Source organism: Oncorhynchus masou, unplaced genomic scaffold (assembly GCF_036934945.1).
Source record: "Oncorhynchus masou masou isolate Uvic2021 unplaced genomic scaffold, UVic_Omas_1.1 unplaced_scaffold_1125, whole genome shotgun sequence".
Taxonomy (NCBI): Eukaryota; Metazoa; Chordata; class Actinopteri; order Salmoniformes; family Salmonidae; genus Oncorhynchus; species Oncorhynchus masou.
In genome coordinates, this window is record NW_027000987.1 from 40,851 (window position 1) to 59,982 (window position 19,132).

Below are 19,132 nucleotides of genomic sequence, written 5' to 3' on the forward strand. Positions count from 1 at the left end.
GCTCTTTGACCTACAATTGAACCTCGTTTCTTCCACACACTTGACATTTTCTGTGAAAAAAAGGCCAGGCAAAACAACCATTCTGCTAATCCATAGACATGTATTGTTTTAATGATTTACAGTATTAGAGAACTGAATTAGTGACAGTTGTCTGTGTAAAATAAATGCAATACTTTGAAATGATTCATGTACACAGGAGCGAGACATGGTGCCCTATTCCCTATATAGTGCACTTCTTCATAGGCTCGGGCCAAAAGTAGTGCACTATGTAGGGAATAGGGTGCCATTTTGGGATGTCACCACAGTTAAAGAGCAAATACAGTACAAGCTGAAAGAACATTAAGTGTCCTCACAGGACACCATTCTGGTCATTGGTAAAGGAGCAGTCTGTACGGTAGACAGGGAATTGCAACAGGTTTTAGGCTTCTTGAACCCATGGTTTTTGTAAACAATTCAATAACTGGTCATGTCCGTGTGCACTAAGCACAGGCAGTGATATAGTGGGAGTACCTCATGATTTGTGCTTCAATTGTCACAACCTTCCTCAATAACAAGTGGCCTGTTATGATTCAACTAGAATATTCCAGTTTCACATTCAGTTCAGAACCAGGCTACGAATCAAGTGCCCTAAATGCATTTTCATTGACAGTTAAAACATTGTGTGACGAATAGAAGTTCGATTAGTAACAGAATCCCTTTTTGTTCATTTTCACTAGAGTTACTCTTCCCTTGCCTTTTAAAGCATGCAGAGTGGGCGGAGTTACTCTTCCCTTGCCTTTTAAAGCATGCAGAGTGGGCGGAGTTACTCTCCCCTTGCCTTTTAAAGTGGGCGGAGTCCCCGGTGTTACTCTTCCCTTGCCTTTTAAAGCATGCAGAGTGGGCGGAGTTACTCTCCCCTTGCCTTTTAAAGTGGGCGGAGTCCCCGGTGTTACTCTTCCCTTGCCTTTTAAAGCATGCAGAGTGGGCGGAGTTACTCTTCCCTTGCCTTTTAAAGCATGCAGAGTGGGCGGAGTTACTCTTCCCTTGCCTTTTAAAGCATGCAGAGTGGGCGGAGTTACTCTTCCCTTGCCTTTTAAAGCATGCAGAGTGGGTGGAGTTACTCTTCCCTTGCCTTTTAAAGCATGCAGAGTGGGCGGAGTTACTCTTCCCTTGCCTTTTAAAGCATGCAAAGTGGGTGGAGTTACTCTTCCCTTGCCTTTTAAAAAGCATGCAGAGTGGGCGGAGTTACTCTTCCCTTGCCTTTTAAAGCATGCAGAGTGGGTGGAGTTACTCTTCCCTTGCCTTTTAAAGCATGCAGAGTGGGCGGAGTTACTCTTCCCTTGCCTTTTAAAGCATGCAGAGTGGGCGGAGTTACTCTTCCCTTGCCTTTTAAAGCATGCAGAGTGGGCGGAGTTACTCTTCCCTTGCCTTTTAAAGCATGCAGAGTGGGAGGAGTCCTAGGTGTTACTCTTCCCTTGCCTTTTAAAGCATGCAGAATGGGAGGAGTCCCAGGTGTGTTTGCGCTGTCTTCCCAACTGAACGACACAGGAGGTAGCAAGACAGCACAAAGATCTGGGACTCAGGCTATACAGAGCAAGGCTTGGGTCAATTCCATTTAAATTCAGGAATACACTGATATTCCAATGCACATTTCATTCAATGATTTTCAATGAGTAAAAAGTGTAAATTGGTTTACTTTCTGAATTGATAGGAATTGAAATAGAATTGACCCCAACCCTGAGAGAGCACATATTTTCCCCTGAACACCATTTATCTTCAAAACGATAAGATTATAACACAGTGTTCTTTGGTCAAACAATGAAAGCATGCACGTGAATACTTTAAACTGTAACACTTTTTTAAAAATACTGACATCGTTTTGCTTACTTTACTTGTGAACAATGGGGTTTCTTACTCTTTATGATATACTTTGAATTGTTTTAAATTCTCTAGACGAGACTGGAGTTAAAGTGCCCGTCACGGACATGTCACGTACAACAAAAACACTGACTTAAGGAAGGTGGGTGAGATTTCAGTTATTATTGGTGTAGTCTGTGGCCACTGGCTGCATAAACTCCAGGGGTTTCAAAAGGTGAGTGTTTGACGAGGCACAAAAAAAAAAAGGAACAGACAGTTGGCACAAGTAACATTTCACAACATGATAAGAGTTTTAGTACAAGACAACACTACAGCACATTAAAGGAGCGAGAACAAGATGTTAGGGGCCCCCGTGAAGAGAGAGAGAGAGAGTAAAGAGAGAGAGATAGTTGGGGCAGTGATGGAGGGAGTTTATGTCAGGCCAATCTCCTCCAGGACACTCCGTGGGGCTTCAGCTTCCTAAAGGAGGGAGGGAACAGACAAGAGGACAGTTAAGAAGGATAAGACACTGTCGTCAGTCTGAAGATGGACCCGTTTGATTGGTTTATGGAGTGCATACAAGAAACAGGTGTTTGAAGCCTAAATGCAATGACTTGAGTCACCGCTCCAACGCCACGATTAAATAACGCATATCAGGTAGATGTAACACTTACTTTGGCATCCTAGCAGGAGGTGAAGCACGGAGAGAGAGAGAAAAGCACTGTTTGAATACAACTGACCGCAAGACCAGCTGGTGTAAATCAGGGGAGGCTGCTGGGGGGAGGACGGCTCATAATAAATGGCTGCAATGGAGCGAACTGAAGGCTATCAAATCATGAGGGGCGGCAGGGTAGCCTAGTGGTTAGAACGTTGGGCTAATAACCGGAAGGTTGCAAGTTCAAATCCCGAGCGGACAGTTAACCCACTGTTCCTAGGCCGTCATTGAAAATAAGAATTTGTTCTTTGTTCTGTCTTGCCTAGTTAAATAAAGATAAAATAATGTGTTTGATACCGTTCCGCTCCAGCCATTACCACGAGCCCGTCCTCCCCAATTAAGGTGCCACCAACCTCCTGTGTTCCAAATGAGAAATAAAGGAAAGGCACAAAATGTCCAATCCAGACATTAGTTGTGGCTTCAAAAATTGGGCTGTTAACAAGGTATTTAATCAATAATAGCTCAGACACATCGGTAGGATTGTCACATGTTTGCCTGCCGACAGTACTTAGCACCTCCGAACAGAGCGAAGTCCTCAGCCTCCGTTAAAATACTCCAAACCAGAAGATGGCAATAGCGTTGTTTGGCAATGGATGTCTGTGTGTGTTGCTTTACGGTCTAGTCAATGTTAGCTAGCTGCACTAGCGTTGCAGAATGCCCTTTTTGATACTAGCCAGATGGCCACAGCAAGATATATATATATATTTTTAATTCACTCTCCATAATTGCATACAGCCCATAGATAGACTTTTAGCTAGCTGGCTAACGTAACCTAAATGGTTAGCATGATTCGTAGGTAAAGGGTCTCTAGGCAGCTACTTCTAGGCAGCTACTTCGTGAAAACTGATCCATTGGAGTTAATGATGTCACTAGCGACAGTGGCCAGATAGCTAGCTTGGTAAAGGGTCTCTAGGCAGCTGCTTCGTGAAAACTGATCCATTGGAGTTAATGATGTCACTAGCGACAGTGGCCAGATAGCTAGCTTGGTAAAGGGTCTCTAGGCAGCTGCTTCGTGAAAACTGATCCATTGGAGTTAACGATGTCACTAGCGACAGTGGCCAGATAGCTAGCTTGGTAAAGGCTCTAGGCAGCTGCTTCGTGAAAACTGATCCATTGGAGTTAATGATGTCACTAGCGACAGTGGCCAGATAGCACTAGCTTGGCCAAAGCTAGTCTCTAGGCAGCTGCTTCGTGAAAACTGATCCATTGGAGTTAATGATGTCACTAGCGACAGTGGCCAGATAGCAGCTTGGTAAAGGTCTCTAGGCAGCTGCTTCGTGAAAACTGATCCATTGGAGTTAACGATGTCACTAGCGACAGTGGCCAGATAGCTAGCTTGGTAAAGGGTCTCTAGGCAGCTGCTTCGTGAAAACTGATCCATTGGAGTTAATGATGTCACTAGCGACAGTGGCCAGATAGCTAGCTTGGTAAAGCATTTAGTGTTGTGTGCATGGTGCTGCACTTACCACCTCATTCGTTTCATATGATGTGTATGACTGCCAGGCCCAGTTAGTTAGCTAACAAATAGATGGGTTGGTTGTTTTGCAGAGACGTGGTCGGCTTAGATTGGTCTTTTGTCTGAATAAGCAGGTTTCACCACTTGCCAAGCTTGTTCTGGGAGAGCGAGATCGTTATTGTTTTTTATTAGACTGTTGACAACATGTAAACTGTATTTCAATGTTTATTGAAAACATAAATAAAAATGTGCACTTGTCTCTCAAACACAAAAGGGTGTCCGTAACGCGCTTTGGTGATTGCATTTCACTTCCATTGTTATAAAATACATTTTACCAAGACAAATATGATTCTTCATATTCTGAATCGTTCAGTGGGTTCTTTCTCTAACATATCACTAAACGCTATATCGAAAAAGTCGGATATCGTAACCTCATACATCCCATAATAAGCACAGAGCTCTGGTGACAGAACGAGATTGAACTAGTTGAAACGAGTCCCCCTACTTCATCGTTGCCATCTGACCATCCAGAATCACCACACAGCCTTCGGGTCCCATTGAAGAGCTCGCATCGTTTCTGTGACGTTGTTAGTCAAGCCTTGTGTAAACTAGTAAACATTATCAGACCTAAAACACCAATCATCCTTCTTCAAGCACAGACTCTTCAGCTCGACGTAAAAGATAGAAAGTATGATGCAGCTTCATAGTTTTAGTTGGAACAATTCTGATGAAAAGGGTGGATTAGACAGGAAAAAGGTGGATTAGACTGGAAAAGTACCCCCCCCCCCCATTTTTGCCCCCACCCCAGTCAGATTCTCCAGTGTTTCATGCTAATGGTAGTCATGAATGAGAGCTGAATAATGAGTGAAGCCCTCTTTATGAACAGAGGCAGTGAGAGCTCAGACAGCCAACCCTGGGGAGGTTCCCATAGCTCAGTCATGTGTGGATGCAGGCAGTTAGAGCTCAGACAGCCAACCCTAAGGACCCATAGCTCAGTCATGTGATGGTTCCAGCCAACCCTCAGTCATGTGGATGCAGGCAGTGAGAGCTCAGACAGCCAACCCTGGGGAGGTTCCCATAGCTCAGTCATGTGGATGCAGGCAGTGAGAGCTCAGACAGCCAACCCTGGGGAGGTTCCCATAGCTCAGTCATGTGGATGCAGGCAGTGAGAGCTCAGACAGCCAACCCTGAGGAGGTTCCCATAGCTCAGTCATGTGGATGCAGGCAGTGAGAGCTCAGACAGCCAACCCTGAGGAGGTTCCCATAGCTCAGTCATGTGGATGCAGGCAGTTAGAGCTCAGACAGCCAACCCTGAGGAGGTTCCCATAGCTCAGTCATGTGGATGTAGGCAGTGAGAGCTCAGACAGCCAACCCTGAGGAGGTTCCCATAGCTCAGTCATGTGGATGCAGGCAGTTAGAGCTCAGACAGCCAACCCTGGGAGGTTCCCATAGCTCAGTCATGTGGATGCAGGCAGTGAGAGCTCAGACAGCCAACCCTGGGGAGGTTCCCATAGCTCAGTCATGTGGATGTAGGCAGTGAGAGCTCAGACAGCCAACCCTGAGGAGGTTCCCATAGCTCAGTCATGTGGATGCAGGCAGTGAGAGCTCAGACAGCCAACCCTGGGGAGGTTCCCATAGCTCAGTCATGTGGATGCAGGCAGTGAGAGCTCAGACAGCCAACCCTGGGGAGGTTCCCATAGCTCAGTCATGTGGATGCAGGCAGTGAGAGCTCAGACAGCCAACCCTGGGGAGGTTCCCATAGCTCAGTCATGTGGATGCAGGCAGTGAGAGCTCAGACAGCCAACCCTGGGGAGGTTCCCATAGCTCAGTCATGTGGATGCAGGCAGTGAGAGCTCAGACAGCCAACCCTGGGGAGGTTCCCATAGCTCAGTCATGTGATGCAGGCAGTGAGAGCTCAGACAGCCAACCCTGGGGAGGTTCCCATAGCTCAGCCATGTGGATGCAGGCAGTGAGAGCTCAGACAGCCAACCCTGGGAGGTTCCCATAGCTCAGTCATGTGGATGCAGGCAGTGAGAGCTCAGACAGCCAACCCTGGGGAGGTTCCCATAGCTCAGTCATGTGGATGCAGGCAGTGAGAGCTCAGACAGCCAACCCTGGGGAGGTTCCCATAGCTCAGTCATGTGGATGCAGGCAGTGAGAGCTCAAGACAGCCAACCCTGGGGAGGTTCCCATAGCTCAGTCATGTGGATGCAGGCAGTGAGAGCTCAGACAGCCAACCCTGGGGAGGTTCCCATAGCTCAGTCATGTGGATGCAGGCAGTGAGAGCTCAGACAGCCAACCCTGGGGAGGTTCCCATAGCTCAGTCATGTGGATGCAGGCAGTGAGAGCTCAGACAGCCAACCCTGGGGAGGTTCCCATAGCTCAGTCATGTGGATGCAGGCAGTGAGAGCTCAGACAGCCAACCCTGGGGAGGTTCCCATAGCTCAGTCATGTGGATGCAGGCAGTGAGAGCTCAGACAGCCAACCCTGGGGAGGTTCCCATAGCTCAGTCATGTGGATGCAGGCAGTGAGAGCTCAGACAGCCAACCCTGGGGAGGTTCCCATAGCTCAGTCATGTGGATGCAGGCGGTAGGAGTGCCTGGAATAACAATGCCACCGACAGGCTGCCAGACGAATAACATTAGCCTAAATACAGCAGCACTGTAGACAAACACTTTGAACACAAATCTAAACAAGTCAAGAATGACATATAGGAATCAGAGAGATGGAGAGAAAAAGGCCATAACACCAACTCATCTAGGACATAGACCAGAGATGTCATCACTACACCAACTCATCTAGGACATAGACCAGAGATGTTATCACTACACCAACTCATCTAGGACATAGACCAGAGATGTTATCACTACACCAACTCATCTAGGACATAGACCAGAGATGTCATCATTACACCAACTCATCTAGGACAGAGACCAGAGATGTCATCATTACACCAACTCATCTAGGACATAGACCAGAGATGTCATCATAGACCAGAGATGTCATCATTACACCAACTCATCTAGGACATAGACCAGAGATGTCATCATTACACCAACTCATCTAGGACATAGACCAGAGATGTCATCATTACACCAACTCATCTAGGACATAGACCAGAGATGTCATCATTACACCAACTCATCTAGGACATAGACCAGAGATGTCATCATAGACCAGAGATGTCATCATTACACCAACTCATCTAGGACAGAGACCAGAGATGTCATCATTACACCAACTCATCTAGGACATAGACCAGAGATGTCATCACTACACCAACTCATCTAGGACATAGACCAGAGATGTTATCACTACACCAACTCATCTAGGACATAGACCAGAGATGTTATCACTACACCAACTCATCTAGGACATAGACCAGAGATGTTATCACTACACCAACTCATCTAGGACATAGACCAGAGATGTCATCATTACACCAACTCATCTAGGACATAGACCAGAGATGTCATCACTACACCAACTCATCTAGGACATAGCCCAGAGATGTCATCATAGCCCAAAGATGTCATCATTACACCAACTAATCTAGGACATAGCTCAGAGATGTCATCATTACACCAACTCATCTAGGACATAGCCCAGAGATGTCATCATAGCCCAGAGATGTCATCATCCCAGAGATGTCATCATAGCCCAGAGATGTCATCATAGCCCAGAGATGTCATCATAGCCCAGAGATGTCATCATAGCCCAGAAATATCATCATAGCCCAGAGATGTCATCATTACACCAACTCATCTAGGACATAGCCCAGAGATGTCATCATTACACCAACTCATCTAGGACATAGCCCAGAGATGTCATCATTACACCAACTCATCTAGGACATAGACCAGAGATGTCATCATAGCCCAGAGATGTCATCATTACACCAACTCATCTAGGACATAGACCAGAGATGTTATTACTACACCAACTCATCTAGGACATAGCCCAGAGATGTTATCACTACACCAACTCATCTAGGACATAGACCAGAGATGTCATCATTACACCAACTCATATAGGACATAGCCCAGAGATGTCATCATTACACCAACTCATCTAGGACATAGCCCAGAGATGTCATCATAGCCCAGAGATGTCATCATAGACCAGAGATGTCATCATTACACCAACTCATCTAGGACATAGAACAGAGATGTCATCATTACACCAACTCATCTAGGACATAGCCCAGAGATGTCATCATAGCTCAGAGATGTCATCATAGCCCAGAGATGTCATCATTACACCAACTAATCTAGGACATAGCCCAGAGATGTCATCATTACACCAACTCATCTAGGACATAGCCCAGAGATGTTATCACTACACCAACTCATCTAGGACATAGACCAGAGATGTCATCATTACACCAACTCATCTCAGACATAGCCCAGAGATGTCATCATTACACCAACTCATCTAGGACATAGACCAGAGATGTCATCATTACACCAACTCATCTCGGACATAGACCAGAGATGTCATCATAGCCCAGAGATGTCATCATAGACCAGAGATGTCATCACTACACCAACTCATCTAGGACATAGCCCAGAGATGTCATCATAGCCCAGAGATGTCATCATTACACCAACTCATCTAGGACATAGCCCAGAGATGTCCTCATTACACCAACTCATCTAGGACATAGCCCAGAGATGTCATCATAGCCCAGAGATGTCATCATTACACCAACTCATCTAGGACATAGCCCAGAGATGTCATCACTACACCAACTCATCTAGGACATAGCCCACATACCTCCTGCAGCAGGTCGGCCTGCTCTATAGCCTTCAGTACGTTCTTCTTGGAGGTCAGGGTTAGTGTTGGGGTCAGATGTTAGGGATCAGTGAGGAGTCTTACCTCCTGCAGCAGGTCGGCCTGCTCTATAGCCTTCAGTACGTTCTTCTTGGAGGTCAGGGTTAGTGTTGGGGTCAGATGTTAGGGGTCAGTGAGGAGTCTTACCTCCTGCAGCAGGTCGGCCTGCTCTATAGCCTTCAGTACGTTCTTCTTGGAGGTCAGGGTTAGTGTTGGGGTCAGATGTTAGGGGTCAGTGAGGAGTCTTACCTCCTGCAGCAGGTCGGCCTGCTCTATAGCCTTCAGTACGTTCTTCTTGGAGGTCTCCTGAGCCTCCCCTCCAAGCAGGAACTCATCCAGGATGAAGTAGGCCTTCTCAAAGTTAAAGATGATGTCCAGCTCACACACCTGACATGGAGACAGACACCAAGAGGGAACACATTGGAAGGTTATTTTTCCTAGTCCAAAGTATTTATTCCAAATGGTAAAACCCATTTGAACAGCTCCATTAGACACAGGAACAACCAGACCCGGTTCCAATAACAACATGTATACTTCTTCCCAGTCTTACAGATCTGATCATTTGGCGTTAAGCAATGGTGCTTTAACAGTATGGCCACTGTCATGATCACAGATAACAGTATGGCCACTGTCATGATCACAGAGAACAGTATGGCCACTGTCATGATCACCAACAGGACCACTGAGAGAACAGTATGGCCACTGTCATGATCACAGAGAACAGTATGGCCACTGTCATGATCACAGAGAACAGTATGGCCACTGTCATGATCACAGAGAACAGTATGGCCACTGTCATGATCACAGATAACAGTATGGCCACTGTCATGATCACCAACAGGACCACTGAGAGAACAGTATGGCCACTGTCATGATCACAGATAACAGTATGGCCACTGTCATGATCACAGAGAACAGTATGGCCACTGTCATGATCACCAACAGGACCACTGAGAGAACAGTATGGCCACTGTCATGATCACAGATAACAGTATGGCCACTGTCATGATCACAGAGAACAGTATGGCCACTGTCATGATCACCAACAGGACCACTGAGAGAACAGTATGGCCACTGTCATGATCACAGATAACAGTATGGCCACTGTCATGATCACCAACAGGACCACTGAGAGAACAGTATGGCCACTGTCATGATCACAGATAACAGTATGGCCACTGTCATGATCACCAACAGGACCACTGAGAGAACAGTATGGCCACTGTCATGATCACAGATAACAGTATGGCCACTGTCATGATCACCAACAGGACCACTGAGAGAACAGTATGGCCACTGTCATGATCACAGATAACAGTATGGCCACTGTCATGATCACAGAGAACAGTATGGCCACTGTCATGATCACCAACAGGACCACTGAGAGAACAGTATGGCCACTGTCATGATCACAGATAACAGTATGGCCACTGTCATGATCACCAACAGGACCACTGAGAGAACAGTATGGCCACTGTCATGATCACAGATAACAGTATGGCCACTGTCATGATCACCAACAGGACCACTGAGAGAACAGTATGGCCACTGTCATGATCACCAACAGGACCACTGAGAGAACAGTATGGCCACTGTCATGATCACCAACAGGACCACTGAGAGAACAGTATGACCACTGTCATGATCACCAACAGGACCACTGAGAGAACAGTATGGCCACTGTCATGAACACCAACAGGACCACTGAGAGAACAGTATGGCCACTGTCATGATCACAGATAACAGTATGGCCACTGTCATGATCACCAACAGGACCACTGAGAGAACAGTATGGCCACTGTCATGATCACAGATAACAGTATGGCCACTGTCATGATCACCAACAGGACCACTGAGAGAACAGTATGGCCACTGTCATGATCACCATCAGGACCACTGAGAGAACAGTATGGCCACTGTCATGATCACAGATAACAGTATGGCCACTGTCATGAACACCAACAGGACCACTGAGAGAACAGTATGGCCACTGTCATGATCACAGATAACAGTATGGCCACTGTCATGAACACCAACAGGACCACTGAGAGAACAGTATGGCCACTGTCATGATCACAGATAACAGTATGGCCACTGTCATGATCACAGAGAACAGTATGGCCACTGTCATGATCACAGAGAACAGTATGGCCACTGTCATGATCACAGAGAACAGTATGGCCACTGTCATGATCACCAACAGGACCACTGAGAGAACAGTATGGCCACTGTCATGATCACCAACAGGACCACTGAGAGAACAGTATGGCCACTGTCATGATCACAGATAACAGTATGGCCACTGTCATGAACACCAACAGGACCACTGAGAGAACAGTATGGCCACTGTCATGATCACCAACAGGACCACTGAGAGAACAGTATGGCCACTGTCATGATCACAGATAACAGTATGGCCACTGTCATGAACACCAACAGGACCACTGAGAGAACAGTATGGCCACTGTCATGATCACAGAGAACAGTATGGCCACTGTCATGATCACCAACAGGACCACTGAGAGAACAGTATGGCCACTGTCATGATCACAGATAACAGTATGGCCACTGTCATGATCACCAACAGGACCACTGAGAGAACAGTATGGCCACTGTCATGATCACAGATAACAGTATGGCCACTGTCATGATCACCAACAGGACCACTGAGAACAGTATGGCCACTGTCATGATCACCAGGACCACTGAGAGAACAGTATGGCCACTGTCATGATCACCAACAGGACCACTGAGAGAACAGTATGGCCACTGTCATGATCACCAACAGGACCACTGAGAGAACAGTATGGCCACTGTCATGATCACCAACAGGACCACTGAGAGAACAGTATGGCCACTGTCATGAACACCAACAGGACCACTGAGAGAACAGTATGGCCACTGTCATGAACACCAACAGGACCACTGAGAGAACACTATGGCCACTGTCATGAACACCAACAGGACCACTGAGAGAACACTATGGCCACTGTCATGAACACCAACAGGACCACTGAGAGAACAGTATGGCCACTGTCATGAACACAGAACAATATGGTCACTGTCATGAACACAGAACAATATGGTCACTGTCATGAACACAGAACAATATGGTTACTGTCATGAACACAGAACAATATGGCCACTGTCATGAACACAGAACAATATGGCCACTGTCATGAACACAGAACAATATGGTTACTGTCATGAACACAGAACAATATGGTTACTGTCATGAACACAGAACAATATGGTTACTGTCATGAACACAGAACAATATGGTTACTGTCATGAACACAGAACAATATGGTTACTGTCATGAACACAGAACAATATGGTTACTGTCATGAACACAGAACAATATGGCCACTGTCATGAACACAGAACAATATGGCCACTGTCATGAACACAGATAACAATATGGCCACTGTCATGAACACAGATAACAATATGGCCACTGTCATGAACACAGATAACAATATGGCCACTGTCATGAACACAGATAACAATATGGCCACTGTCATGAACACAGATAACAATATGGCCACTCATGAACACAGATAACAATATGGCCACTCATGAACACATAACAATATGGCCACTCATGAACACAGATAACAATATGGCCACTCATGAACACAGATAACAATATGGCCACTGTCATGAACACCAACAGGACCACTAAGAGAACAGTATGGCCACTGTCATGAACACCAACAGGACCACTAAGAGAACAGTATGGCCACTGTCACGAACACCAACAGGACCACTGAGAACAGTAGCAGTGTGCAATATGAAGACTCACACTGCCAAAGTACTTATCCAGCAGCTCTACGTATCTGTGGATGATCTCCAGCGTGATGAGCTCATTGTCTTGATCTTCCACCGCACAGCAGAAATACAGACTGGCGTATCTGGAAGACAGGATAACACAGGGATAAACAGGAGAAATACAGACTGGAAGACAGGATAACACAGGGATAAACAGGAGAAATACAGGCTGGCGTATCTGGAGACAGGATAACACAGGGATAAACAGGAGAAATACAGACTGGAAGACAGGATAACACAGGGATAAACAGGAGAAATACAGGCTGGTGTATCTGGAGACAGGATAACACAGGGATAAACAGGAGAAATACAGACTGGTGTATCTGGAGACAGGATAACACAGGGATAAACAGGAGAAATACAGACTGGTGTATCTGGAGACAGGATAACACAGGGATAAACAGGAGAAATACAGACTGGTGTATCTGGAGACAGGATAACACAGGGATAAACAGGAGAAATACAGACTGGTGTATCTGGAGACAGGATAACACAGGGATAAACAGGAGAAATACAGACTGGAAGACAGGATAACACAGGGATAAACAGGAGAAATACAGACTGGAAGACAGGATAACACAGGGATAAACAGGAGAAATACAGACTGGTGTATCTGGAGACAGGATAACACAGGGATAAACAGGAGAAATACAGACTGGTGTATCTGGAAGACAGGATAACACAGGGATAAACAGGAGAAATACAGACTGGAAGACAGGATAACACAGGGATAAACAGGAGAAATACAGACTGGTGTATCTGGAGACAGGATAACACAGGGATAAACAGGAGAAATACAGACTGGTGTATCTGGAGACAGGATAACACAGGGATAAACAGGAGAAATACAGACTGGTGTATCTGGAAGACAGGATAACACAGGGATAAACAGGAGAAATACAGACTGGAAGACAGGATAACACAGGGATAAACAGGAGAAATACAGACTGGTGTATCTGGAGACAGGATAACACAGGGATAAACAGGAGAAATACAGACTGGAAGACAGGATAACACAGGGATAAACAGGAGAAATACAGACTGGAAGACAGGATAACACAGGGATAAACAGGAGAAATACAGACTGGAAGACAGGATAACACAGGGATAAACAGGAGAAATACAGGCTGGTGTATCTGGAAGACAGGATAACACAGGGATAAACAGGAGAAATACAGACTGGTGTATCTGGAGACAGGATAACACAGGGATAAACAGGAGAAATACAGACTGGTGTATCTGGAGACAGGATAACACAGGGATAAACAGGAGAAATACAGACTGGTGTATCTGGAGACAGGATAACACAGGGATAAACAGGAGAAATACAGACTGGTGTATCTGGAGACAGGATAACACAGGGATAAACAGGAGAAATACAGACTGGTGTATCTGGAGACAGGATAACACAGGGATAAACAGGAGAAATACAGACTGGTGTATCTGGAAGACAGGATAACAGGGATAAACAGGAGAAATACAGACTGGAAGACAGGATAACAGGGATAAACAGGAGAAATACAGACTGGAAGACAGGATAACACAGGGATAAACAGGAGAAATACAGACTGGAAGACAGGATAACACAGGGATAAACAGGAGAAATACAGACTGGTGTATCTGGAAGACAGGACAACACAGGGATAAACAACAAAGGCACTAACCTTGGGCCACATTCTGACAAACATACTTTCGTTCAGCAGGGACAATAATGAATAACAAAAGCATCAGATGGCCTTCACCATTCTGAGAATGAGTGCTGTAACAAAATGGCCCCCTGACTGAAAACACAACTGTAAGGGTGCCTCCTTAGCAGCAAAGTCTCATTGAAAATCAACCTTCTAAACATTGAAACAAGTGTAGTGGTTTGAGACTATACTACAATTTAGTTGTCAAAACTGCCAATTTCAGGAAGTAAAAACTTTAACAAAGATTGTGAAATTGCCTTCCTGAATTGACCTCAACACAATCAGATGGAGTCCACATTTCCCCCGTCTGTCTGTCTTGTAGATGATATTAAGGTCCCTCCACTCCAGGAAGGAGCACATAATTTCCCACCATTAACGCCCTTGTCTGTCTGTCTGTCTGTCTGTCTGTCTTTCTCTGACCTCTTGTAGACGATCTTGAGGTCCCTCCACTCCAGGAAGGAACACATCTTGGGTTTACGGGCTAGAATGGTCTGGACCAGGTCCCTGGAGATCTTCTTCCTCTCTTTGTCTGACAGGGGAACATACCACTTCTGCAGCCGCAGCTTACCCTGCCGACTGAACAGCAGCATGAACTGCATCTGGTGGGAGGGAGGAGGAGAGGACAGAGGAGAGGAGAAAGAATGAGAGGAGGATAGAGGAGAGGACAGGGGGAGGACAGAGGAGGGAGGAGAAGAGGACAGATGAGAAATATTGAGAGAGGGACAGGAAAGGAGGAGAGAGAATGAGAGGAGGTTAGAGGAGAGGACCGGGGGAAGAACAGAGGAGGGAGGGGGATGGGGTGGAGAGGAGGGAGAGGGGATGGGGAGAGGAGAGGGAAGGAGGAAGGTGAGAGGAGATATGAGAGGAGGATAGAGGAGAGGACAGGGGGAATGACAGGGGAGGGAGGGGGATGGGGTGGAGAGGAGGGAGAGGGGATGGGGCGAGGAGAGAAAGGGAGAATGATAGGGGACAGAAGAGAGGGAAGGAGGAAGGTGAGAGGAGACAAGGATCAATACAATTGTAACAGAGTTGGTTCGGTGGGCTTTAGCTCATCGGGATGATTCCGTCTTGAACACAGGCTGTTCAGTAATGTGATAAAATACAGAGGCAGGGTGAGGGTGTATGGAGCAAGGAGGTAAAGTAGCCAAACATAAATGGTAGTTTGCTTACATAGCTAATGAAAGGTCTTCTCCATAGTCAAGACCTCATATGGTCTTCTCTGTCTAACTATCTAGCCAACTGAGGATTTGCCTATCAAAACACAGACATTTTCCCAGTCATATAACTAGTAAGCCTAGTTGGTTTAGTTAGGGAAGCTTATGGCCCTCAGTATATCCATCAAATTTGAGTGTAAAGCTAGCTCAGAGATGGGTGGCTAGCGCTAGCAGCTAACATGCACAGTAAGGATGTCTAGCTAGCTACTTTTTCAATGGCTTTTTGTGGACATTATCAGAAGCACTGGACGCTTTTTCGTTCAACATGTGCAATTGCAACGACTGGCCAAACAAATAAGGAGGTAAAACGTACCTTTATCTTGATTGTTGACTCAAAAACACTATGAATTGCAGATTCAAATCTATCCAACAGAAATGTGCAGTCCACCCAGTGGAGTCGAGCGTTCAGCGGAGATGCAGTTAGATCTATTTTGATTGGTTAATACAACTACTGTCCGGATTTTTGATTGGCTTAAAAATTCCGTTATCCCAGCCCTTGTTTACTATGCCTGCAGAATGTAAATGGACAAGGTGGGGTCGCGCTGGTATCAATCAAAGTATTCTGAAAATATGAAAATATTAGATTGAACAGAATGATGCCGAAGTGATACAAAGACCACACGAAGTAAAAGAGAAAGCAAAGCCGAAAACAAATCAGGCACCCTTTGTTGGTTCAAATCTAGATCTATGTTATGTTAAAAAAAATAACAGATTCTAACAATAATTAATATATGTAATAACCAACTCATCTTCTCTACGTTGGCTGCTCTAGCGCCCCCTTTATGGCAACTGTATACCGGACATTCTGTCCACATCAGGAAGAGAAGAGGCACATTGAGAGACCGAGAGAGGAGCAGTAATCTGTTACATGTGAAGGAATGGTGTATGTTGAGCTAAAAACACCTCTGCGACGTGAAGTATTCGGTAATAGTTTGACACTGATGCTACTGCGATGGAGCAACTAGGAGTTTTATGAAATGCGTTGAATGGATGTGGAATTGTTAGCTGCTACTGCAAAGCTGTCAACAGCGATATTTATGCATTGCACAATAACTGATGGGTTCAAGGTAGGTGACTTTCTATACAAAGTAATGTTATTTGATTACAGCATACTGCAGTACTTTTACTATTGCGAACGCTTCAAATGTAGTCAGGACCCACGACTACTGTACCCTACTATAAATGATTCTGCTCTAACTACCTGTCTGTCATAATTTCAAATGGACAGATAGAGACGGCAACATGCGGAGCCGCAGTAACTCAGGTGTGAAGCTCGATGGATTCGCCAGGCTCGTTCATGAGACTATTCTATGTCAACAGGTATGTTTAATTCTATCACGTTTCACTGCCAGACACTACGTCACGTTATGTCATGCGAATAACATTCGTACAGTTACCATATGCAATGAAAGAAGTCATGCACAATAGGTCTAATGATATTGATAGCTCAGTAAAATCCCCACAGTAGGCTAAATGTCTGTTACTTATCCTTAGAAAGCCAAGAGTCAATAGCTCCCTTTTTTTAAATTGGCAAACTGTCCTGGCGCCGACTCCCTAAAATAAATAAAAGCTTGGACAAAGGTCAACTTAAAATAGAGAGAGAACATAGAAAGTATTTGTCTTATCTACTCTACTTGAGGTCAGTCAACAGTCTTTCTCTCTCTCTCTCAATTCAATTTCAATTTAAGGGGCTATATTGGCATGGGAAACATATGATGAACTAGAGTGAAATAAACAATAAAAAATGAACAGTAAACATTACACTCACAAAAGTTCCAAAAGAATAAAGACATTTCAAATGGCATATTATGTCTTTATACAGTGTTATAACAATGTACAAACGGGAAAATAAATCAACATAAATATGGGTTGTATTTACAATGGTGTTTGTTTTTCACTGGTTGAACTTTTCTTGTGGCAACAGGTCACACATCTTGCTGCTGTGATGTCACACTGTGGTATTTCACCCAATAGATATGGGAGTTTATCAAAATTGGATTTGTTTTCAAATTCTTTGTGGTTCTGTGTAATCTGAGGGAAATATGTCTCTCTAATATGGTCATACATTGGGCAGGAGGTCAGGAAACTGAGCTGCACTTCCATCTCATTTTGTGGGCAGTGAGCACATAGCCTGTCTTCTCTTGAGAGCCATGTCTGCCTACAGCGGCATTTCTCAATAGCAAGGCTATGCTCATTGAGTCTGTACATAGTCAAAGCTTTCCTTAACACAGTCTAAAATCATGTTTGACGCAATTTGAAAGCAAAATCTTGTACAGCACTGTTAAGTGTGGGTCAGTCACAGTGGTCAGGTATTCTGCCACTGTGTACTCTCTGTTTAGGGTCAAATAGCAGTCTAATCTGCTCTGTCATTTGTTGTTAATTCTTTCCTGTGTCAAGTAATTATCTTTTTGTTTTCTCATGATTTGGTTGGATCTAATTGTGGTGCTGTCCTGAGGCTCTGTGGGGTCTGTTTGTGTTTGTGAACAGAGCCCCAGGACCAGTTTGCTTAGGGTACTCTTCTCCAGGTTCGTCACTCTGTAGGTGATGGCTTTGTTATGGAAGGTTTGGGAATTGCTTCGGTGGTTGTAGAATTTAACGTCTCTTTTCTGGATTTTGATAATTAGCGGGTATCGGCCTAATTCTGCTCTGCATGCATTTTGTTGGTGTTTTACGTTGTACACGGAGGATATTTTTGCAGAATTCTGCATGCAGTCTCAATTTGGTGTTTGTCCCATTTTGTGAATTCTTGGTTGGTGAGCAGACTTCAGGCCAGCAACCCGGAGTCGCCTCTTCACTGTTGATGTTGAGACTGATGTTTTGCGGGTACTATTTTATTTTATTATTATTATTATTTTTTTTAAATATTACCCCCTTTTCTCCCTAATTTCGTGGTGTCCAATTGTTAGTAGTTACTATCTTGTCTCATCGCTACAACTCCCGTACGGGCTCGGGAAAGACGAAGGTCGAAAGCCATGTGTCCTCCGAAACACAACCCAACCAAGCCGCACTGCTTCTTAACACAGCGCGCATCCAACCCGGAAGCCAGCCGCACCAATGTGTCGGAGGAAACACAGTGCACCTGGCGACCTTGGTTAGTGTGCACTGCGCCCGGCCCGCCACAGGAGTCGCTGGTTCGCGATGAGACAAGGATATCCCTACCGGCCAAACCCTCCCTAAACCGGACTACGCTAGGCCAATTGTGCGTCGCTCCATGGTCCTCCCTGCGACCGAGCCTGGGCGCGAACCCAGAGTCTCTGGTGGCACAGCTAGCGCTGTTGCGGATACTATTTAATGAAGCTGCCAGTTGAGGACTTGTGAGGTGTCTGTTTCTCAAAATAGACACTCTAATGCACTTGTCCTCTTGCTCAGTTGTTCACCAGGGCCTCCCACTCATCTTTCTATTCTGGTTAGGGCCAGTTTGCACTGTTCTGTGAAGGGTGTAGTATACAGCGTTGTACGAGATCTTCAGTTTCTTGGCAATTTCTCGCATGGAATAGCCTTCAGAGTTTCAGAAGAAAGTTATTTTGTTTCTAGCCATTTTGAGCATGTAATCGAACCC

General features: G+C 45.4%; 1 protein-coding gene and 1 long non-coding RNA gene across 2 annotated transcripts; one reads left to right on the forward strand and one right to left on the reverse strand.

The window, feature by feature from the left end:
* Positions 1-80: 80 nt before the first annotated feature.
* LOC135529245 (AP-1 complex subunit sigma-2) lies at positions 81-16,311 on the reverse strand. Its single transcript, XM_064958091.1, has 5 exons — positions 15,887-16,311; positions 14,780-14,958; positions 12,646-12,754; positions 9,090-9,227; positions 81-2,316 (listed from the first exon to the last, which is right to left on the reverse strand). Exons 2-5 carry the CDS (start codon positions 14,956-14,958, stop codon positions 2,269-2,271), a joined length of 474 nt encoding a protein of 157 aa, XP_064814163.1. The 5' UTR covers positions 15,887-16,311; the 3' UTR covers positions 81-2,268.
* Positions 15,774-16,887, forward strand: LOC135529246 (uncharacterized). Its single transcript, XR_010453672.1, has 3 exons — positions 15,774-15,875; positions 16,346-16,640; positions 16,802-16,887. It is a non-coding gene; the product is annotated as an uncharacterized LOC135529246 (long non-coding RNA).
* The last annotated feature ends 2,245 nt before the right edge of the window (positions 16,888-19,132 follow it).

Coding starts and splice junctions, on each gene's coding strand:
- LOC135529245 (XM_064958091.1), bottom strand. CDS start 14,958: ATGCAGTTCATGCTGCTGTTCAGTCGGCAGGGTAAGCTGCGGCTGCAG. Junction 12,755..14,779: donor CTCAAGATCGTCTACAAGAG/GTCAGAGAAAGA, acceptor CCTGTCTTCCAG/ATACGCCAGTCTGTATTTCT. Junction 9,228..12,645: donor TGGATAAGTACTTTGGCAGT/GTGAGTCTTCAT, acceptor TCTCCATGTCAG/GTGTGTGAGCTGGACATCAT.